General features: G+C 37.5%; 1 protein-coding gene across 10 annotated transcripts in view; it reads right to left on the bottom strand.

The window, feature by feature from the left end:
• Nucleotides 1–25,268, bottom strand: part of LOC110451822 — a 185,852-nt gene that overhangs the window by 34,985 nt on the left and 125,599 nt on the right. For 8 of the 10 annotated variants that reach the window (XR_002463106.1, XM_021500022.1, XM_021500019.1 and 5 more), the window contains one exon: nucleotides 15,974–16,079. Coding sequence is in view for 8 of the 10 variants with exons in the window: in XM_021500022.1 (XP_021355697.1) it covers nucleotides 15,974–16,079 (106 nt within the window). In the remaining 2 variants the exon portion in view is untranslated. Of the gene's footprint in view, nucleotides 1–1,795; nucleotides 1,874–15,973; nucleotides 16,080–16,687; nucleotides 16,709–25,268 lie in introns of those variants that run through there. The other 2 variants (XM_021500025.1, XM_021500028.1) reach the window with 2 other exon arrangements.

Here is a 25,268-nt window from a genome sequence, read left to right on the forward strand (position 1 = left end):
GATTTTCAAAAAATCATTATCATTTATTATTTATTATTTATTATTCATGCTTGCAAATAACACATTCATTTGATTCTACAAAGATTGGCAGATGTCAAAACCTGGCACATTTAATGATCAAATTTAAAAACTAACCTATACCATAAGGCTACATGCCAACCACTGTGCAAAAAGGAAAACATTTTTGGGACCATTTTTATTCTTTAAAGTAGGATGGATTGTGAGGGATACAGCCAAACAAAACAGATGTCAGAACAAGATTCTGGCCTCGGATTGCTGAAGTATTTGAGGCGAATTGTGATGATAATGATCAGATACCAGTATGTCACTGCATGTACAGTCTAATGCCAATAGTTCAACCGTGGCAGCTTCAGATCTGAGTTCAGAACACCAGCAATAAAGCATTCTTCCGACTTTGAAATACTTCTCTAATGTACTGCTATCAGATTCATTTCAAAGAGACTGACATCTTTAAAGTAGGAGATCTCTGTAAGATTTGGTAAGGCAACTAATATTCTTCATATAGGAGATATACTCCTAATATAGGAGATCAGACACCAGACTACGGAGATTCCGTAATATCGATCTTCTAGTACAAAAATACATACAACATACAAAACGTACGTTATATGGTGAACCGTTATATGTATCTATCAGCATCAATCTATTAATACACAAACATTACATGGTATACCATGTACCCATCATTATTATTGTATACAAGTTTTTTACTTTAAAAGTGGTCAAGTTTGATCATTGACCTTGGCTAATCATCACAAACACTTATTAACTGTAGAATGTGATGTTACCATATTATGATGTCAATATAGATTAAATTTGTTAAAGGTTTCATGAGATTTCTTGTAAAAAAAGCTTTTACTTTAAAAATTGTCAAGTGTGACCTTTGACACTTCATCCTTGACTGATCACCTCTGAAATCTAATAAGGTGTAAACTGTGATGTTGCCAAATTATGACATAAATATAAATCAAATCTGGTTGAGGGTTGATGAGATACCATTTTCTAAGAAGGGATACAAATATTTGATACAACTGACTCAAGATGATGATGTGGTACATGTATTTGAATTTAAATGTGGTATAGTTCAATATTATTGGATAGTTTTATGTAGTGATAAAGTCTGGTATAAGACAGGTTCATGGATTGATGAAGTCGATCACAACACAGGTTCATGGAATCAGGACGTTTGGTTAAAGATAGGTTAATGGAGTGATGAAATCATAAACAACCTGGAGTGATGAAGTTTGCTGGAAGACAGGTTCATTAGGTGATGAAATCATTTACAATGCAGTTCATAGAGTGATGAAGTTTTATAAAAGTCGGGTTCATGAGGTACACAACTGGTTGATAGAGTGATGAAGTCTGGTACAAAACAGGTTCATTTCTGTTCAGACAGTTCAGCTTCCACTTATCCTTGCTGCTCCTCTCTGACAAGTGGTTACAGATAATTACCCCCAAGTCTGTGTACACAATCAACCTGCTCTGTCAGTTAGACCTGCTACCTGTCTAACACACTGCAAAGCTTACATGTTCCAAGGGATTTTTGTTATTACATTTGCACGTCACATCAAATCCATCAACAGAAATAATGACATTTTACGGAATTTGTATACCAAGAGTATATGGTGCCTTATGTCATATCTGAAAATCTTGAAGAATTTATGAAGATCATCCAAAGAGATTCTGTTGGGAACAAGAAATCCACAAATCTGTGGTGCCCAAATTGTTAAATTTTGAAGTATAATTCTGGCAAAATTTAACACATCTTTCTTACCTCCAAATCATGAAGAGTTATTTTAGCTCACTGCAAAGGTTACGTGTATTAATCCAAAAGGAAACAATTGAAAAATCCACAAGAAAATTTTAAGTAAGCTTCCCTGGAATGAGCCTGCGTTAGTTTGCACTCCCTCATCAGTCTGATACCAAACCCCTTCACAGTCTACGATACCAGCATGTCAGAGGGCAGAGGTCAAATTGTGTGGCCACGTTTCTCTCTCTTCCTGTCTGCACTTGAAGGAATGATTCCAGTTGATTAGGTGATAAACTGGAGAGGTTGTACTCTCTAATATATGTTACATACTCTCCAATACCTTCTGTACACAAAGGAAAAACCATGGTGTTGTAGGCTACAGGGTTGAATCATGAATGGCCACATGGTTTCTATTAATAGAAACAGTTTCGGGAGTTTGTTGATAGTATAAGGAGGGGGAGTGTACCAAGACTTTATTGGTACACCAGATTGAGATAAGGAATGCCTCTTCTTACCTCCCACACATGTGCAGGGTCAGTCGTGTCAATGCATCAATGCAGGGTCAGTCGTGTCAATAGGTGGCATAATCCCCCCCACCCCACCCCCCCACCCCACCTTATATAAGCAAGTGTTGGAAGTGTTAATCTACTGGTACTGTTTGTTTACTAAGACAGGATCCATGTTTTTTACTCGAGACAATTTGACCAGAGTAACAACTGGAGTGTAGCTTGTAAATTACATGTTCTGTTCATCGAGTGATCACCGATATGCAGGTCCTCCAGACAAGTGGACTATAGACACAGGAAATGGAGGGATGGGTTAGGAGGTGGGGTGTGGTGGAGGAGGGTGTATCTCTAAACTGGATTTGGGCCAGTACAGAGTATAATGGTCAAAGACTACCTGATGATACCACACCAGGCACACTGTTTATATTGGTTCCAATAATATACAATGGGTAGGGTTAGAAGTAGAGGAAGGAGAAATTCTATGTTATATTTCCTAACACTTGTACCACAGAAACATCAGAAAGTGTTGACCTGCTGTCAACCATTATCTCATTAGTGTTAAGTCAATAGGGATGAATTAGGAGGCAAATTACACTACATTCTTATCCCCTTCCTCCTCCTCCCAAACCCCTAGGGAAAAACCACCACACAGGAAACTAGATTGGTCCCCTGTCTCTAGAATATCAAATCATTTAGAAAAAATAAACTTTTATAACATTGATCACTTGGATGTCTGATTCTAGAGACTGGTCCTATATGGATAAGGTTTGTAATTTGTACTTCACAAACTAGGGGGAGATAAGCTAGTAGTAAAATGAGCTGGGGAAGCTCTTCATAAAAACTTAGGGGTTGGTAGCCAGTCTAACAGGAAATATTAAACACGCAATCTAAAACATTAACTTGAAGTGAACATTGGATATACTTTTGAATATAAATGGTTTCTATACGCTGAGGATCATGTTCTAAGCTCCCATGTGGCCTGGTATTTCCAAGAGTTATATGTTCTAACCAATTCAGGAAATTCAATTAACTTGTTAAGCAAAACCAATTTTGATAAGTAGTTCTTCAGGAAATGAAATTTGAAATTGGGAGCAAAATGCCAGATTATTTTTTCATGTTAAACTTTAAGTGAGCAGTATATAGTATGGTTATGTGCTTTTCTCTCATTTCCCTGTGTGTATTTTAGATAGAGCTGTCCAGGGTAAGAAAGGGGTGTAGGAAATTTCTATCTTACACCCCATTTCAATTGTGACGTGACATCAAAATGGCTCAACAATGACATGACGCCACAAATTTGGAACTCTCCGATGTCGCAATGCGGAAAGGCAGCGTTATGAAATTTAAACCTTTTACAATATATTTACATGTGAGAAAGAAGTGATGAATTTTTCTTTGAAAACAATGTTTGCAAATATTGGATAAATTTAATCTGGCTGGCTAACTTATTTTCGTCTAAAAAGCTTTGGAGGAAAATTTGATATTTTCAAAATGGTGGCCAGTCCAAGCGCAATTTCATGGTTTCTGAGCTTATTCTGGTGATTGGAATAAGAGAAAAAAACTTGTTCATGCCCAAGGGTATAGGATAGGGAAATTCCACCCTCGGAATTTTCAAATTTGGCAAAACCCTCAGGTGGAATTTCCCTATCCTACACCACTGGGCATGAAAGATTCTTATATTGTACACTAGATATATACATCAACATAGTCAAGGTCTTCTAAAACTGATGCAGTTTACTTTATTTATATTGTATTTCTACAAGGACTTTATTCCACCAATATTTATAGTTGAAGGCATATATAGCCCTGGTTCATTTTGGAACAGCATTTAACAAGTTATCTAAATTAAATGAAACAAAGTGAATGCATGATGACAAAATGGTAACTGTTTGGTGCTGGAAAGGTCAGGCTGTAAACAAAAAAATAATTGCTAGTTACTTGACAATACTGATGGTTCAAACAGTTTCCCAAACATTGTATCATGGTTTGTGCAGTTTTTTTCGTAATTTTGGCTTTTACTTTGAGGATTTGAGAAGTTCATCGACACTTTGGGAAATTCTATGTCAGTTAATTTTGCTCAGCTCCTTGATAGTTTGGTACGTTCTTAAAATCGGGTATATTTTGGTACGTTCTTTGATTGTTTGTTAGTTTCCTAACAATTCGGGCGGTATTGCCGCCTTTTTGCCATATATAACTTAGCAATAAACACAATTTCATTCTTCAATCATTAGTATGAAATAAGTGCCTGATGAGGTTTACCATACGTAATATGTTACAGAAATGTCTCGGCAAGTGACATGATACAAACATTTGTTATACAGGCTGGGTGTTAAGAACACTAGATTTTATTACTCTCAGCCATATAAAGTTTGTTACAAAAGGTCATGTACGTATATCAATACATTCAAAGACCACAAATCATTTATCTATATCTTCAACAGTTTTTCTAGTCTTTCCAAGAATTTACTTATATTTGAAAGTACCTGTACATTGCAAATAGCAAATAACCCTTGCATTTTCATAAGGCTTGGGAAAGTATAATACTATTTTGGTATATATAATTGTCTGATCAGTTAAACTGATACATGTTCACACTTAAACAGATAGTGGAACTCACCACCAATACTGCCATAACATACATTACAAGTTCTGTTTTCTCGGGATAAACCGGTTATAAATAATCTGATGTTGCTACATTTATTTTCAAAATAAACGGTTTAACTCAGATATATTCTAAATATTTGTCACAGTTTTTGATAAATGGAATCATAAGATATGGAAGGCAGACAAAACAAATATTAGAAAATTGGTTTTTACTTTTCATAGAATATGTGATTTTCTATCTGTGACTTTGCTGTCTAGTCTAAAAGAATTGAATGTAAATACAGTCTAGACAAGGAGAAAAGCCTAGCTGATATCCAGGAATCTAGACTTGGGTTTGATGTATAAATATGGTAGACATGAGGACACATACTGGGATGATAACTTAATCAGACATACAGCTATGCTATCTTTTCACAGACAATAGTTTACATTTCCCAAACATTTCATTACAGATTGGAAGTAACGTACAACATTTCTGTATTGCTGTACATACTAAAAGGTTTGGGTCTAGTGTTTTCATCACTTCATTAGTTGTGAAAGTCAGCAAGCATGACTATCACACAACTGACCAATAGAGCAAGGCGTGAACACACAAGCTGAGCCTAACCTTGGTTTATATTTGTCATTCTTCAGAGCTACTGGGCCATTACAGGAGCTTGGTATCTTGAGGGCATTTTAGTGGGCATACACTTATAAAGCCACTATATTGATCACATCGAGGTACAGTTTCCAACACAATGTATGTCGTAGACTAATAAGGTAACTTGAATCACAGTTTCAAATGCGTTATGTATGGTGTAGATAACGCCCCTTGTAACACAGTGGGACAGATAAAGAATAGGAATGTTGCCTACATTTAAAAGTTGTATAGGAAAACTCCACAATGATAAACTTCAACCTCAAACCTTGTTAATGGAATATTTCAACAAGAAGATCATAACTTCATAAAGCATTAATATCATGAATTGTCTCCCTTGGGTTGCATTTTAAGCCATTAAAGACAGTTTACTGCCTCCTTACTGCAGAATTGTCTCCCCTTTCTAACATTTACTTCTATTGTAACTAATCTGTGGAGGACAGATTTACAGCACATTTTTTTCTTTACAAAAAACAAAAGGGGAGATAACTAGATATGACACAAGAGGTCAAATGGTCCTGTAGCTATTAGTGCTGATTGCTGACTGGTATTGAATGTTACAATCTATTCCTAGAAAGTGATACTTCCTGTTTTATAAGGCTTCAAATTCCAGGAGAAATGTGTGCAATGCTATTTCAAAACCATAGTTAAGACCTCACAGATGAATACTATTTAAAGAAACTTCCAGAAATACCAGCAAATTCTGTTCAAATATTCCAGAGAAGCACAGGGGCTCTTTAGGGGCAACTCTTACTTCCAGAGGGGAGAAATACCAGCACCTTCTCTATATTTTCCTGAGAGTCACAGGTGCTACAATCGGACAAAAAAATACTTACACAGGGAACATTTTCAACATGTTTACTGGCATTTATTTCAGCCCAAAAAGAAGGTGTATCAGTGTGCAAGACAATGGGTGGATCTCTTAAATGACAGCAAAACCATTGTATTCCTAAGGGTATTTATCCCTGGAATATCCGTAGTAATCCTGTGTTTTAGTTCCGTGACATCTCTAGACATTTCCCACGACAATATTGGAACAGGATACCTAGGGACAATACGGGGTCCAGCATTCAAAGATTATAAAGGATAAATATCCAAATCACTTAAGATATTGGAACACTAGACATCTACAGATACCTGGGTTCAGAATTGGATTAGTCAAGACTAGACCATCTACCCTGAACCCCGGATATCCAAGGATTTCCTGTTCCAATACCGTCGTTGGTTATCCACCCCACTTATCATTCAACCCTGCTCTATACCCTTATTAGGGAAAATATAGCATTTATAAATCTATATGCTTCTCAAATGTATATTAATAAACTATTCAGTCCCTCAAGGCATATTTAACTATAATGGCAACAAATACTTTAAGATGGGAAGTAGAATGATTAGAAATTGATCATGACAAAAAGGATAAAAACTCAGAAAGACAAAAAATTGGTGAATACTTGATATCAATAAATGTTTCAATAGTATTTTAAAAACAGCAAATAATCAATGTAAAAGAAAAGAAAAAGGAATGATACATGTACTTTTACATCAGTAGGTGAGTAAACTATGTACTACCCTATGTGTAGACATTGTCTCTATACCCTGGAAACATGTCTCCCAATCGAAAACATGTCTCCCAATCGGCAGTAGTACAGGGTAATTTTAGGCTCCATAGAACTTTGCTGGTTCCTGGTTACAAACAAGGGGATCAATCACCACAACTGGAGAGCTGCAATGTCAGAGTAATAGATAGACCCACACCTCGGGATGTATACTACATAACTAAGGTTTGTCAGAGTTATCCATAGACCCACACCTCGGGATGAATACTACAGAACTAAGGATTGTCAGAGTTATAAATAGACGCACACCTCGGGATGTATAGTACAGACCTGAGGTTTGTCAGAGGAATAGATAGACCCACACATCGGGATGTATACTACATAACTAAGGTTTGTCAGAGTCATAAATAGACCCACACCTGGGGATGTATACTCCAGACCTGAGGTTTGTCAGAGGAATAGATAGACCCACACCTCGCGATGTATACTACAGAACTATGGTTGGTCAGAGTTATAAATAGAACAACACCTCGGGATGTATAGTACAGACCTGAGGTTTGTTAGAGTAATAGATAGACCCACCCCTCGGGATGTATACTACAGTACTAAGGTTTGACAGAGAAATAGATAGACCCGCACCTGGGGATGTATACTCCAGACCTGAGGTTTGTTAGAGTAATAGATAGACCCGCACCTCGGGATGTATACTTCAGAACTAAGGTTTGTCAGGGTTATAAATAGACCCACTCCTCAGGATGTATACTACAGAGCTAAGGTTTGTCAGAGTGATAAATAGACCCACACCTGGGGATGTATACTACAGAGCTAAGGTTTGTCAGAGTCATAAATAGACCCACACCTCAGGATGTATACTACAGCCCTGAGGTTTGTCAGAGGAATAGATAGACCCACACCTCGGAATGTATACTACAGAACTAGGGTTTGTCAGAGTTATAATTAGACCCACACCTCGGGTTGTATACTACAGAACTGATGTTTGTCAGAGTTATAAATAGAACAACACCTCGGGATGTATACTTCAGAACTAAGGTTTGTCAGAGTTATAATTAGACCCACACCTCGGGATGAATACTACAGAACTAAGGGTTGTCAGAGTTATAAATAGAACAACACCTCGGGATGTATAGTACAGACCTGAGGTTTGTTAGAGTAATAGATAGACCCGCACCTCGGGATGTATACTACAGTACTAAGGTTTGACAGAGTAATAGATAGACGCGCACCTCGGGATGTATACTCCAGACCTGAGGTTTGTCAGAGTGATAAATAGACCCACACCTCGGGATGAATACTACAGAACTAAGGTTTGACAGAGAAATAGATAGACACACACCTCGGGATGTATACTACAGAACTAAGCTTTGTCAGAGTTATAAAAAAACCCACACCTCGGGATGTATTCTACAGAACTGAGGTTTGTCAGAGTAATAGATAGACCCGCACCTGGGGATGTATACTACAGAACTAGGGTTTGTCAGAGTTATAATTAGACCCACACCTCGGGTTGTATACTACAGAACTGAGGTTTGACAGAGTAATAGATAGACCCGCACCTGGGGATGTATACTCCAGACCTGAGGTTTGTTAGAGTAATAGATAGACCCACCCCTCGGGATGTATACTACAGTACTAAGGTTTGACAGAGTAATAAATAGACCCGCACCTCGGGATGTATACTCCAGACCTGAGGTTTGTCAGAGGAATAGATAGACCCACACATCGGGATGTATACTCCAGACCTGAGGTTTGTTAGAGTAATAGATAGCCCCACACCTCGGGATGTACACTACAGAACTAAGGTTTGTCAGGGTTATAAATAGACCCACCCCTCGGGATGTATACTACAGAACTAAGGTTTGTCAGAGTTATAAATAGACTTACACCTCGGGATGTATACTACAGACCTGAGGTTTGTCAGAGTTATAAAAAGACCCACACCTCGGGATGTATACTACAGAACTAGGGTTTGTCAGAGTTATAAATAGACCCACACCTCGGGTTATATACTACAGACCTGAGGTTTGTCAGAGTAATAGATAGACCCACACCTCGGGATGTATACTACAGACCTGAGGTTTGTCAGAGTTATAAATAGACCCACACCTCGGGTTATATACTACAGACCTGAGGTTTGTCAGAGTTATAAATAGACCCACACCTCGGGATGTATACTACAGAACTAAGGTTTGTCAGAGTTATAAATAGACCCGCACCTCGGGATGTATACTGCAGAACTGAGGTTTGTCAGAGTAATAGATAGACCCACACCTTCAGAATTGAGGTTAGTAAAGAGAAGCTGATTTAAAGTCCCATAAATCCTAGGCTGTATATATAGTACAGAACTGAAGTTTATAAGAGTAGAAGTAGGTCTCATTTTCCTTTGCTGTATACTACTGATCTGAAGTTTGCAAAGAGTAGAGGCTAGTCTCTTACCCAAGGTTGTATACTACAGAAGAATACAGAACAGAGGTTCAGGATACTAGCTGATCTTCACTACCTAGGTCGTATGAATCAGGAGTTCGTGGCTCTTAGGTCCACAACCAGCTTACAACCACAATCTGCACTATCACTTTTATGTTGATGACACACAAGATAGGTACATGACAACTAGGGTAACATATCAGAGTGTTGAAGCCTGTCTAACAGACATGATTGGGTGTGTGCCAGTATGCTGAACCTAAATCAGGAGGAAGACAGAACTCATCGTTTTCTCACCCGAGCACCTGAAGAATTTGACTCAAGTTCTGCAGCTGAAAGTTGGTGACAAAACAGTGTGGGTAGTCCCGTCAATGAGGAGCTAAAAAGTGTATACTTTGACAGATCTATGACCATTAGAATGAGGATAATGCCATTGCTAAGTCATGCTATACTACTACCAAATCCTACATTAGATATACAATGGCAGTTCATCACCAAGGAAGCATGTAAAACCTTGTTACATTCGCTAGTAGCCTTTCATCTAGACGTAACTGTCTTCAGCTAGTTAAAATATTGCAGCTCGCATTGTTGGTTACCCACACTCAATATACAGAGAGTATATCACATCAGCATGTTACACCTGTAATCCCTCCATGGGTTACCTGTATGATAAATATCATACAGTGCATTACATGAAACAGCTAGTATGGATCTGAAGGAACTTGTTACCCTTTATCAGACGACATGATCACTGAAGTCAGAGCCAGAATCCCTGCTGTGTGGTCAGAGCCAGAATCTCTGCTGTGTGGTCAGAGCCAGAATCTTTGCTGTGTGGTCAGAGCCAGAATCTCTGCTGTGTGGTTAGAGCCAGAATCTCTGCTGTGCGTCCCTAACTCTCAAACTTTGAGTGATGCTACTGTTAAGACCATGTAATCCAAACACTGACCTAATCACCAAACTATAGACTGGCCACCGTCTCTAGAATATTGAATTATTATGAAAAAAGTTTAACTCAATTTTTTTTGATAACTTAGATGTCTAAGTTCTAAACTGGGGGGAGATAAGCTAGTTGTAAAATGCCGCTGAGAAATTCTTCATAAAAACTTAGGGGCCGGTAGCCAATCTAACCAAACTACTGCATGCTCCAATAACTAATCATTTTCATTAGCGTTTATAACCTTGTTAAATATTTTCAGAACGAAAGCTATCCCAGTTTCTCCCGTCAAAATACTTTTTTTCTCTCCAGGGACATTTGATCAAGTCAATGTGTTGGTTGTACAAGTGCATGTTGGCAGCATTTTCATCATTATTTTCATCGCAATGCTTTGTGATGCAATATCAATTGTAAGAGTAGTCACTATAATGACGTCAATTTCTCAGTACTTTTTCTCCAACTGGAAGCTGGATTTACATGGCTTTTCAGTCATAATATATGGACAACGGAAAATGGTTTTGAAGTAATGAAGGTTGGTCCTGTGTTTATCCAACTCTTGTCAGTTAATTTCAAAATCATAAAAGACACTCTGTAAAACCTGATGTCTTTAGAAAATATAAGACAATTGACTGTGAGTTATATGAAGATGATATCAAAACATCACAAGTTGGAAAATTGTAAACAAATATTGACATATAAAGTATAACTATTGAATTGTGTACACCAAGGCAGGATGTATACCATATCTTTCATGAACATCACAAGACTTTTTAAAAAGCACTCTGCAGTGACCGGACAATTTACAGTTTACTTCTTGTATCATATAGAATAATCACACATCAATAAAAAGACAAAACCAGTCAATAGATGGAGTGATTTAATCATCTCCACAACCCTGTTTCTCTCCTCCATCAATCACATTGTAAATTTTTCATTAGTATATTTACGATTGACAACATTTTTTCTTCAGTCCTTGTCCTATAAAAAGGACCGTACATAGACGTGTACAGAACACAGAACGCTGGAAATCAATACCACAGCTAGGAAACATCTCAACACAGTAAATTCAATTTGCTCTTTTCTGCGGAACAAAACCTATCTCAAATCTACAGTGTTCCCAAAAACATCAAGGAAACATATCACTCCATTTACTGCAATTTTTTTCAGTCTAGTAAAAATTGTAACAAGAGGCCCAATGGGCCTGCATCGCTCACCTGTTATTAATCTAACACTTGTAATCTTTAGATTTCATAAGAACCTATTAAAAGATTAAAACATATGATGCCTCTGACCTTGATTGTTGAACAAGGACATTAGGTTGAAAGTGGATCAAGGTCATTCATTTGAACAAACTTGGTAGTCCTTCATCCCAGCATGCTACAAGCCTAATTTCAGTACCCTGGCCCTTTTGGTTATTGAGAAGAAGTTGTTTGAAGATTTTACGACATTTGACCCCTGTGACCTTGAAAGTTGGTCAAGGTCATTCATTTGAACAAACTTGGAAGCCCTTCATCCCAGCATGCTACAGGCCCAATAGCAGTACCCTGGGCCTTTTGGTTATTGAGAAGAAGCTGTTTGAAGATTTAAGACATCTGACCCCAGTGACCTTGAAAGTGGGTCAAGGTCATTTATTTGAACAAATTTGGTAACCCTTCATCCCAGCATGCTACAGGCCCAATATCAGTACCCTGGGCCATTTTGTTATTGAGAAGATGTTGTTTGAAGATTTTAAAGACATCTGACACCAGTGACCTTGAAAGTGGGTCAAGGTCATTCATTTGAACAAACTTGGTAGCCCTTCATCCCAGCATGCTACAGGCCCAATATCAGTACCCTGGGCCATTTGGTTATTGAGAAGAAGTTGTTTGAAGATTTTAAAGACATCTGACACCAGTGACCTTGAAAGTGGGTCAAGGTCATTCATTTGAACAAACTTGGTAGCCCTTCATCCCAGCATGCTACAGGCCCAATATCAGTACCCTGGGCCATTTGGTTATTGAGAAGAAGTTGTTTGAAGATTTTAAAGACATCTGACACCAGTGACCTTGAAAGTGGGTCAAGGTCATTCATTTGAACAAACTTGGTAGCCCTTCATCCCAGCATGCTACAGGCCCAATATCAGTACCCTGGGCCATTTGGTTATTGAGAAGAAGTTGTTTGAAGATTTTAAAGACATCTGACACCAGTGACCTTGAAAGTGGGTCAAGGTCATTCATTTGAACAAACTTGGTAGCCCTTCATCCCAGCATGCTACAGGCCCAATATCAGTACCCTGGGCCTTTTGGTTATTGAGAAGAAGTTGTTTGAAGATTTTAAAGACATCTGACACCAGTGACCTTGAAAGTGGGTCAAGGTCATTCATTTGAACAAACTTGGTAGCCCTTTATCCCAGCATGCTCAAGCCCAATATCAGTACCCTTGGCCTTTTGGTTATTGAGAAGAAGTTGTTTGAAGATTTTTACATATTTGACCCCTGTGACCTTGAAAGTGGGTCAAGGTCATTTATTTGAACAAACTTGGTAGCCCTTGATCCCAGCATGCTACTAGCCAAATATCATCTTCCTAGGCCTTTTGGTTATTGAGAAGAAGTTGTTTAAAGCAAAAAGTTGACGCCGGACGGACGTCGGACGCCGGACGCCGGACGGACGGACGACGGATGCCGCACCATAACATAAGCTCACTTGCCCTTCAGGCAGGTGAGCTTAAAATGAATCTGACATTTCTTCAATGCAATTTATAATGAGACAATATCATTATCTTTATCAAAGATGATTGCCTCCCTCGTCTATTCATTTAACAAGTAACACTATGTACAGCCATAAATATTTGGATCCCCGACATTAATTGATTATAATGAATTGTATATCTATATAAAAACAACAATACTCATTGGTGTCAATGGAGGATTAGTGCAAGTTGAACCACTGAGTGCGGCTCTTGTAAAGTGTGGCCACGCACTGTTGTGTGAGCAGTATACAATATATGGCCACGATCATGTGAGCAATGATCCCATACTGCTACCAGTCATACCTGCTAAATGCCCCGCATTCTGCGGGTCCGCCTGCAAAATGAACCTTTCACCCGCGACGATCTTATGACCCGCGCGGGTCATACGTATCTCCGTAAATATGACCCGCAATCACCCGCATCCGCGTCTTTTATTAGGATCTCCGTACTTCCGGAAATGTTCCGTTCGTGTCTCTCGGAAGTTTAGCTTTAAGTTATAGGTCAAGTCTGTATACTAAGTGATTTGTTTTCACAATGGCGTCCCTGTTTCGGAACCAGCCTGGCAAATTAAAAAAGTTGAGTACTGTTCACTGTTACTACAATGCATATAATCCCGATCGTAGCGCTTGTCATTTCACTTTCACAAATGGCTTCTAACCCGAGAAAACGTTCGTTATTTTAGTGTTCATCGTCAAAAAAGAAAAAGTTTGCCTGTAATAACAATGCTTCGTGGGAATAAGATTATGACTGGCTTCAGAAGAGTAATATTGGACCCGATCATGCCTATTGTAAACTGTGTACCAATCATTTTTCGGTAGCTTCGGGTGCTACGTTTGATATCAAAAGGCATGCAGTTAAAGAACCCTTTGAGAATGATCTTAGGTTTGGTGTGTTGTGTAGGCTAATCAAGGCATGTTTGGTACTTTCAGTGAGTAATGCTGACTCTGAGAGAACATTTTCCATGTTGAAGAAGATCCAGACAGAAGGGAGACCTGAATTAGGAAATGATACAATATGTGCTTTGTTATGTGCAAAACTAAATCAACATGGTTCATGCTTTCAGTATGCACCTAGGAAAAGAAAAACATGTATATTGATAAGGATATGTAATAAAACAATGAAGGTGTGATAAAATGTTTTGTTAATTTCAAAAAAGTCATTGATCTTGCCAGAAGACAAAACATAATACGCCGTAAAGCCGAGACCCCGCGAAATTATTAAATTTCCACACAAATTTTCGTTCGCGCATTATCACCCCTCACAGAATTTCCCAATTGGGGGTCATGACCCCCATTGGGAGATTCAAAGGTTAGCAGGTCTGACCATTGCAATGTAAATTCACTATCATATAATCCCATTGCTGCATCAAGTCCATGTATATAAATGCTTTAATCAGAAGAATTTGCTAATTAAGGCGCTTTGAACACAATTAAATCAGTGTCATTTCGATGCTTTTCCTCCTGACTCAATTATCATGAGATCATTGTAAGATGCAAACATTTAGATGATGTTTGGCTATTGAAGGACTATGGGTTGCACAGAAGATACAGACACGTCAATACTGCAAATATTATGGAATTCCTATATTTTGATTATTACAACTGAATATAAATCAGTTACCTCCACATTTAACATAAAGCCCTTTTTAATAGTCTAAGTGGCTTCACGAGGTCATTAATTACTACAAACTATGTGATCATTGAACCAATACTAAAGCCAGCTTGTAAGGCTTTAAGGCCACTGTCATGACAGTTCATGAAAAATTATATTATGTAAGCATCTGATATAATGTGTCATTAATGTAAGGAATTGTTTTCCGTATTTTGTAGCTGACACCCCTCTGGTAAAGTGTATCAGTCAGTATAGAAATATTTTGTGTGTTTGAGAAATAAACATCTGCATTACAAACAAGCTGAAAGTATAAACACACAGCTTAAATGTCATTAATGTCTACCATAAAATTGTTATCTGAGAATTATTTAAAGGTTTACATAGCTGGTAGATGACAAGCTTCTGATTGACAATTATTACTATTTTGTTGCCCGGCAACTTGGTGAAAAGTCAAGGTTATTTAAATGTTTGTATGTATGGTAATGAAACTTGACATATTTTGATAACATTCTGAGAATTACTGTATGTACAAACCACAAAACACTGACTGCAAATCAATGCTTTGACAAAATTTCAGTATGTCTGAATGATTAGAATGTGACACTGGGCACTTGGGAACAGAACAGGTACCATGCTGTTGAAGGAATAAGAGAACCAGAAATTGTGTGAAAAGTGAGACAAATGACAAGTGGAGTGCTTCACTTTCATGACATCATTGTTTTCCTTTAACAAACTTGTTACAGTAATTTTGGTGACAGGAGTTGTTTAACCAACCAAACAACTTTTGGAAAATTATAAAATCTTGAATCGTAAAAAAGTCATGACTTTACGCTTAGCATTCAAATTATATTTTCAAAATCCCTGGCGGTGCCCTTAATGAAATTAGAGGTGCCCTTATTACATCAAATATGGTACAAGTCTTAGGCTGAATCATAGGGCCAAAATAATATCTGTTTCTGCTTTGTCGAACTACACTTGACTTCATCGTCATACCCCAATATCGTTTTTGATCATTTGCAGAAAGCATTGTTATGATCTAAAATGCTGTTGTATGCAAAATTAACCATTTAGCAATATAAAAAGTTATGCCTACCTACCAAGTCTTATCATACTGTAAGCCAAAAGCAGAAACATATCTTGGTTGCCCTAAAGAATTATTGGTAAGAGAAAACATAGTTTACTAAAACTTACCTTCTGAGTTGAGGAAAGAAAACCGAAAACTCTCCATCGCCATTTTAGGGGTCACCACCGTTTTGTTTCGTCGTCGAACTGTTCCGGTATCCCCTGGCTCCAAGCACTGGAAATATAAAACAAATTCTGTTTTGATTCCTTCACTATCTACAGTACAAAGTTTTTTCATTAACTACATATGTAATATATAATGAATTTGTTCGAAAAAAAAATCCATTTTTGGAATGTTTTACTCCCATACAAATACTTTTTTTCCTCCATATTGGTGCTTTTTCTATTTTTCATTTTGGCAGATAACTCCAACCTTTCTGAGACCTTGGTGCTGCCTCATGAAATAATTTTCATCAGGATTAGATATTTAGTCAAACTCCATAAAAGTGGTATCACTATAGCTACATTAAAGGGAAGTAACTCCACTGTCAACACTGGGCCATTTTTTTCTTGCTTTTAATTAAGATCTGATAAACTGCTAAATATTTTTTCTATTACTCAAACTTAAATGAATATTTTACAGGTAAGCACCTGCCCGATACAGATTTACATATTACCTGAGGGATATATACATTTCTGTCACAAACAGATCACTACAAAATGTCACGAGTAAAAAGTATTATCAATTTTCCAATCAGAACACACATGCACAGGCAATAGGTCTAAATCGTAACCTTGGGTTTTATGTAAATACAGTCCTTGCCTACAAACTGTTTTACTAACCCACATAATCTACAAACATTCACCATGCTGTCCTAATTAGCCGTTTCTGTTAGAAAAAACATTTGTACTCCATTTGTATAAATGTATATTGCAACAATTACAGACGCCCATGAAATCATTTCTTCGTCATAACATTTTTCAGGCAGACACGTGGATTCCCGAAATACATTAGGATTTCCGCCTTAGGAAAATGGTATGCAGTATTCATTGTCATTTTTAGGGCCTTAAGAGAATAAGATATACATAATCGGGGCTTTAAGGTTTGTAATTAATGTCTACGGAATGGGGTGTCATTTATAAACACAGATTTGTTGTTATTACAGAAGATCACTTAAGTGATTATGATTCACAAGTCTGACTCATTAACAAAAAGAAGCAAATGTTGATCACAGCCTGGGAGACTGACAGGGACATGACTTGGTCATCTCTGAACCACAGCCTTGGAGACTTTATCATTGGTCATCTCTAAACCACAGCCTGGGAGACTTTATCATTGGTCATCTCTAAACCACAGTATGGGATACAGCTAATGTCAACGAGATGACTTGGTCATCTCTAAACCACAATGGGAATGGACTTAGGGAGATTTGTGCATCTGTCTCTAGATGACACACATCCACATAAAAAGTAGGTAGGTCTCTAATAGCTTTGTTCCTAACCCTTTCACCCCTATGTAACTTTAGTAGACTCTACCATGCATTGGTATGGTTGAGCCCATTATGGTCTACAGTGGTGAAAGGGTTAAGCCCTCTAATACAATTATTCCCAATTCTTATAATGGAATTGATCTTATTCTCTACAATACAATTGTTCCTAGCCCTACAATTCAATTGTTTCCATAGAAAGGGAATCTACATGGATTTAATAGATTGACAGAAACATAGCAGTTAATATATCAGTCCCCCAGAGTGACAAACTGGCATGGTTCACCTCACAGTAGTAAATAGTTGTTTTTCATGCAGATAGATAACAATACATGTCTTATCTGATGGATCTGGAATGTGTTATGACTGACAGTCTGACCAGTGTTCAATGAGCTTGACCCATCTGACCTTGGTCAATACACATAACTCGGGTCAACACATCTGTATATTAAGTTAACAAGATAGGCGTCCATTCCTTTCCTGGAAACCCCCCCACCTTTTTATGAGTGGAACAGGTAAACAATGATACTTTATTAGGATACCTGGGAGTGGTTCAGGTATATAGGTCAACCATGACCGTTTAATACATCAGGACTTTCTGTTCCTTATTCATATTTTTACCCTAACACATTACATATGTATCATTAAAATGGTAATTTAATCACTTTCAATTTTGTATATATAAATATTACAGCAATTTTGTATATATAAATATTACAGCAATTTTGAAAATTTAAATGAATCAAAACATGAATGTTTTATTAAAAATTAATTCAATGTATTTATTTAACTCAATTTTGTTTTTATTAGTTTTTAAGTTTATATCCTAAGTAATCTTGTTGTGTCATGTTCACATTGTTGTTTCAAATAAGACTTCTAAAGTATCTCTAATTTCAAATAAAAAGTTGTCTCCAATATCTCTGATTTAGTTAAGAATTTTCACAATGTGACGGTTTTTTTTTTAGCTTTTCTTAAGTAACCTGATACGAAGCACCCAATAATTCAAGTGACTGGAATGAAACTGACAAAATAATGTCTGGGACAATTTTAAGTATGTAATATCTGTCAAACAACTGTCAAAGGCTTCTAAATAAGCTTTTTGAAGTTCACAAGATTTTAAAATCCAAAACAAGCTTGAAGTTTTTGTATAATTTAAACATATAGCATGTTTTCATCAACAGAAAATAATAGGGTACTTTACACAATTTTTGGGACATTTCTTCAGACTTTATCTTCATCAATTTGATTAAGATCAGTTGTACATGCATGCACGGTATTCTAGTGGTAGGACGCCAGGCTCGTGACCGAAGGGTTACGGGTTCGAGTCGAGTCACGACACTGTGTTGTATCTTTGAACAAGGTACTTGACTCCGCTTAATCCAGTCTACTCAGCTGTGAATGAGTTCGTGGTTGGGCAGTGCTAGAATTGTTGAATGCTAGCTGTGAGCACCGAAATGGCAGCACTAGCTGTATGCTCCCCAGGGAGTTTAGAAAGATACTGGCTGGTTGCAAAGGCCCTATAACCACGGACAATAATTTGTGAACCGCTTTGAGACGACCTACAAACTATGTTGTGATAAAGCGGTATATAAGAACCTCAAATTATTATTATTATTATTATGTATATGTCCCCTAAAATATTATTAAACTGTGATAAGATTATATCTTAGATAAGCCAATTCCAATCTACATATATTTTAGTTGTCATCAATTTAAAATAGCAGCTTAGGGAACCACTAAGGCACATGTTTATAGGTGTAGTTGTCCCCAGTCCAGCACTAAGGGTTCCAGAAGCTGTGTGTGAGCTTACATGACCCAGATCCACTGGTCTTACTTAAAAAAGGTTCATGAAAAAGCTAACGAAACTATTAACAGATTTTTAAGAGCTCCTCACAGCAGTGTACATTTCTATCCTGTGGAATCAATAAGAAAAGTCCATTTACGAAAATAGTTTATACATAGCCTGCTGGTGATTAAGTATATAACCATTATAAAGTGGCCTAACTATGGCAGTTTAAATGAATTTAAAATTACTGTACTTGTGACTTGACCAGGTCAGACTGCTAATGGCTTGCCTCCTAGGCACATCCATACTCAAGTACATTTTGTGCATCTCACATTTGGGAATCAATTAAGCAATGCAATTTAATTTGGAATTATACAAAAACGTTTTGTACAACAGCAGCTCTAATTTTAGGTTAAGTTTGAAATTTTTCTTACTACATCAAACAGTTGTAGATCTACAAGGACTTTTAGGTGAAAAACTGGATCTCACCTCCAAAAGACATAATGTGCAATTTACTGATCATATGTATACTGATAACAGATTGGTAGTTTTAGAGGAGATGCTGTGACAAATAATTTTTGTCCAAAGACACGGTCTTCAAGTACAAAATTACCCCCCACCCCCACCCCCAAAGAAAAATAAAAAAATAAAAAATAAAGAAATAACTTTGTTGTGGGAAGTACAACAGTTGGCCAAGAAAGGATGCAGCTTGGAATATCTGGACTTTCATAAATCTCCTTTTATATATTAACAAAGCAAGTCAGAAACACGAGTTTCCATATCTCTCCTGTGGTGGGGAAACAGTACGGCCCCAAGAGGCAATTAGAGTATTTGATACATGACCCAGACACAACAAAGTGCAGTCTGATGGTTTGAGAGTAGAATATTATGTAGGACTGGAAACCAGAAATGCAAAGTAACTCCGTGACTGCTTATTGTGCCGTTTAGAATTGTAGATTTTTGAAATCTTATCAGCCCTGACATAGCAATAAGATAATACATACTGGCAGGCCGAATATTTCAGACAAGTATTACTAGTAACTTTCAAACAAAGAAAACTAAATTAACAATATAGCTAATTACATCCCAGATTATTGTTTAAGTAAGGGGAGGGGAGAAAGGGGTATACTAGCTATATATATATATATAGGAGTACCATTGTCAGACTGTCGTTAATGTTGTGGCAGGTTTTAAGTTAACATGTATAGGACAGACAAAGTCACTTTCTAGCTTCATGCTTAAGACAACTTCCCTTCAGCTCAAATGGTAGAGCCTCGGTCTGGGGAGCTGAAGGCTGCTGGTTCGATCCCTAGTACAGGCAGGACTTCACACACTGAACTCTCATGTTGTTGCAGTTTGAATATTTAACTATTACATCATCCATTCGCTGATCCAATAGGAAAACTAACTGATAGTATTGGAAATGCTGTGTTTAACACAAGATTTCATAACTTGAGACTTTCTGTTCAAAGTAAAACAGTTCCAGCGGTGTTAGTGTCACAGGTCTAGTGGAGACAGCAGTGTTTATGTCACAGGTCTAGTGGAGGCAGCAGTGTTTATGTCACAGGTCTAGTGGAGACAGCAGTGTTTATGTCACAGTTCTAGTGGAGACAGCAGTGTTTATATCACAGGTCTAATGGAGACAGCAGTGTTAGTGTCACAGGTCTAGTGGAGGCAGCAGTGTTTATGTCACAGGTCTAGTGGAGGTAGCAGTGTTTATGTCACAGGTCTAATGGAGACAGCAGTGTTTATGTCACAGGTCTAATGGAGACAGCAGTGTTTATGTAACAGGTCTAATGGAGACAGCAGTGTTAGTGTCACAGGTCTAGTGGTGGCAGCAGTGTTTATGTCACAGGTCTAGTGGAGGTAGCAGTGTTTATGTCACAGGTCTAATGGAGACAGCAGTGTTTATGTCACAGGTCTAGTGGAGACAGCAGTGTTAGTGTCACAGGTCTAGTGGAGGCAATACAAAAATAATGACTTCTGTTACGTACATTACACGTTTTATAATTCAGTAAAATCTTCAGGGAATCAAGCCATCAGAGTTTGGTGTTGTATCTGGGAGTAGAATAGTTAGGACAGAGATGATCACGGAGCTGGACCTGTATCTGAGAGAAGAAAAGTTAGGACAGAGATGATCACGGAGCTGGACCTGTATCTGGGAGTAGAATAGTTAGGACAGAGATGATCACGAAGCTGGACCTGTATCTGGGAGTAGATTAGTTAGGACGGAGATGATCACGGGGCTGGACCTGTATCTGGGAGTAGAATAGTTAGGACAGAGATGATCACGAAGCTGGACCTGAATCTGAGAGAAGAATAGTTAGGACAGAGATGATCACGGAGCTGGAACTGTATCTGGGAGTAGAATAGTTAGGACAGAGATGATCACAGGGCTGGACCTGTATAGTTAGGATGGAGATGATCACGGAGCTGGACCTGTATCTGGGAGTTAGAATAGTTAGGACAGAGATGATCACAGGGCTGGATCTGTATCTGGGAGTAGAATAGCTAGGACAGAGATGATCACGGAGCTGGACCTGTATCTGGGAGTAGAATAGCTAGGACAGAGATGATCACAGGGCTGGATCTGTATCTGGGAGTAGAATAGCTAGGACAGGGATGATCACGGAGCTGTATCTAACACAGACATCTAAGTCTACATGACTCTCTGGCATTAATCCATCCATCAACCAATCAAATTAAAGAAGATAAATACAAGGTCATGCGGTACCTTGACAACGACAATCAGTGTTATAAATCTCACTGCTATAAATAGATTGATATCAGTTTTTCTCTCAATCCCTTATCAACAAAATGATTAAATCCTCAGGTCTTTACACAAGTCAACGTTGAATGTTACATCTGATTAATGATGACTAAATGGTAGATTCCAAACTCAGGAAGGCACATACCTACATCTGTAAATCTAAGGATTGTTTTTTTAAATATGGCGCAGAATAGTACATTATTTAAAAAAAGAATGTTTTTTTTTTTTTTTAGAAAAAGTGATTTTTGGAATCAATCCTCAAAACGGATCACCAAAAGAACAGGAAATATTTGGTAATCTCTAAATATCTATTTGAAACACAAACAATTTATTTCCTTTGCCTTAGCGAAGTTGAGTTGAGGACCTCCGAACTCATCCATTTCTGTCTGGGGTAATACAATTTGAAACAATAAAATCTCTCTACTGCATTCCAGAAGGATTCAAATGTAGGGGAGTTAAAACATTACCATGCAAATAAATGCATGAATGCTTGTGCATTAGGCTTGGGACAGATTGCGAGATTGATTTGAACCGCGTGGAGATGTAAACGTGAGAACGTAACTCCGGAGGGCTCCTGAGGTTTTTAATGCAACAGCAGATTAGCATTCTGCATGCCATTTTAGTAGGAATTTATTTTGACTGCAATGCTGTAAGTTACAGTTGCCATTTTAGCATAATTTTGTTTTGACTAGGGAGGCAAAGTTGCAGGTTACAAAATCTGATGGCAATCAGCAGATGATGCGGCCATTATCTGACAGATAATCTCTCAATTAGCCGACAATCGTGACGTCAATCATTTAGGTGATCCAAGGTTACAGGGTGCAAACCGACACTTATAACTTGTATACCATTTACAGCAGACATTTAAATATGTCAAAGGTGCTAATAGAAATATTATACAACAAATCCTTCATTCATTATCTAACCGTTCTTTTCCTTATTCACTAACGATAAACTATCTTATTATGTAACATGGACCACCTTACAATTTCAATATCTAAACAGTTATATTTATTTTTTAGAAAATTGTGCCATTAGTAGATGGTAATATATAAGATATTGTCATTGCTGACTACCAATAGTATTGTATAACTCAAGATGTATACTATATAAATATGACATTCATTAGCAGGTGACAGTGAATATTTTCAACCCGAGAAAACCATTGTCACCCGAGGTGAAGCCGAGGGTGACAATGGGTTTTTGAGGGTTGACAATATTCACTGTCACCTGCTTATGAATGTCATATCTATTTTGTTACACCAAATGTATAAATATTTTTGAGTCCTTGGAGGAAAGAATCTCCTCCATATGTAGCTCAGAAACGGCAGCAAACCTCGATAATGACATCTTGTTTGTTGATAGTCTGCTGTTTACAATCGCTTTTGCACCGACTCTTGATAAAATTGGCTGTTGCCGTCAAACGTTCTTGTGACCATCACGGTGGGGAAACGAAGCAGTGAAAAATGGCCACTGTGAAGAACCCGCAATGCACATTTTTCGCGCAGGTGATATTTTTCTCTGTCTCATGGCAATATCACCCGCACCCCTTAAAACCAATGTATTTTCTGAGGGTGACAAGAGATTTTTGTTTAATTTTCTCCCAACCTATCAAATAGCTAGAAATTCACTTGAGGTGTAACAATATATAATGTCCAAACTTAGTGCCCTTTGGACCTTTATTACATGTACTCAGTGATCAATATCTGCACTTAATGACCTCTATCAACACCTACATTGCATGTACTTGAGTCCCTATCACCCATATTACGTACACTTAAAGACCTGTAACAGTTTTGATACATAAGCTTTTACTTTTTTATCAAACAAGGCCGTAATGCTTTTTAACATCTCTTAAATGTCAGAGAAAAAATATTTTCAATGTGATAATGAAGAATTTAACTTGAAACATTACAAATTTAAGTTAAACTGACTATTGTTCACCTCTGTTCCATAAAAGGAGGACACTGTGAGATGGACCAAGGTATCACATTGTATAACAAAGACATACAACAGTGGTAGGACTGAGTCAGGTCCAGACCAGAGCACCCTCAGTGCAGTGTCATCTAATTATCTCCCTTGAATTAAGTACACACTTCTGTGTGACCCCATACACTTGACATGTTACAGGAAGACAATGAAAAAGTTGTTATCATTTATATAAATATGAATGTAATAAATGTCTCCACCCAAATCATATAGTATATATAATTAAATATATAAATAATATATAATCAAAACATAATTTATTCTGTTTTTACAGGAATGAATTGAATACTGGAATGCAGCTAATCCTTCAATTTCAACAGTGAGAATGCTCAGGAATCACACCCTCCCTAAAAGTGCAAAAACCAAGGGATAACACCCAGGTTTCTGACAAAGATATTTCAGCCAAAGCGGTTCACAAATTATTGTCCGTGGTTATAGGGCCTTTGCAACAAGCCAGTATCTTTCTCAACTCCCTGTGGAGCATACAGCCTGTGCTGCCATTTCGGCGCTCACAGCTACCATACAACAATTCTAACACTGCCCAACCACATACTCATTTACAGCTGAGTACACTGGAACAAGCGGAGTCATGTACCTTGTTCAAAGATACAACACAGTGCCGTGACTCGACTCGAACCCATAACCCTTCGGTCACGAGCCTGGCGTCCTACCAACCAGCCAATTTGGCGACAATCAATATTACTGCTCAATGGCCTCAAACTGACCACACTCTATATTGCTGCTCAGTGGCCCCAAACCACGCTAGCCATTGATTCATTTCTACCAAGAAGAGGAAACATATAACCACTTAATCCCGACCCAGACAATTGGGGCCCTGAACAAATCTAAATAAATTACTTTACACCCTACCAGAGTTTCACAAGAAGCAAAAAGTCCCTATGATTGATATCTACACAAAACTCTGGGGGGATATTAAACTGCATTATGAATGTTATTATTGTACTTAAGCTTAGTACAAAATGATCCATTTTTTATTTTTATTTAATCATTGTCCATAGGGATCAACAGTCTCTTGAATCAAACTTAATGTCTTTGACATTTGACAAATTATCATTACTCCCTGTACTCCTAGAAATTCTTAAATCAAACAAGGACTATTACAAATCCAAAATGGACATGATTTAAAAAGTTACATGAAAATATGAAATCCATTCACATAAAAAATTTGCAATGTTAAGCTATTATATGTATCATTTTTACCTACTTAATTTACTAGTAAAATTCAATACATTGATTTGTTGTATTTTTGTCAAAAGATAATTGGTTTTAAGACTCAATTGACCAAGGAACAATGACTAAAGATATTAATTTCAACCCAATGTTGTACAACAAACATTTTCTTGTCAAAACTATCTATACTTATTTCTTTCT

The sequence above is a fragment of the Mizuhopecten yessoensis genome, unplaced genomic scaffold (assembly GCF_002113885.1).
Source record: "Mizuhopecten yessoensis strain PY_sf001 unplaced genomic scaffold, ASM211388v2 scaffold6211, whole genome shotgun sequence".
Lineage (NCBI taxonomy): Eukaryota > Metazoa > Mollusca > Bivalvia > Pectinida > Pectinidae > Mizuhopecten > Mizuhopecten yessoensis.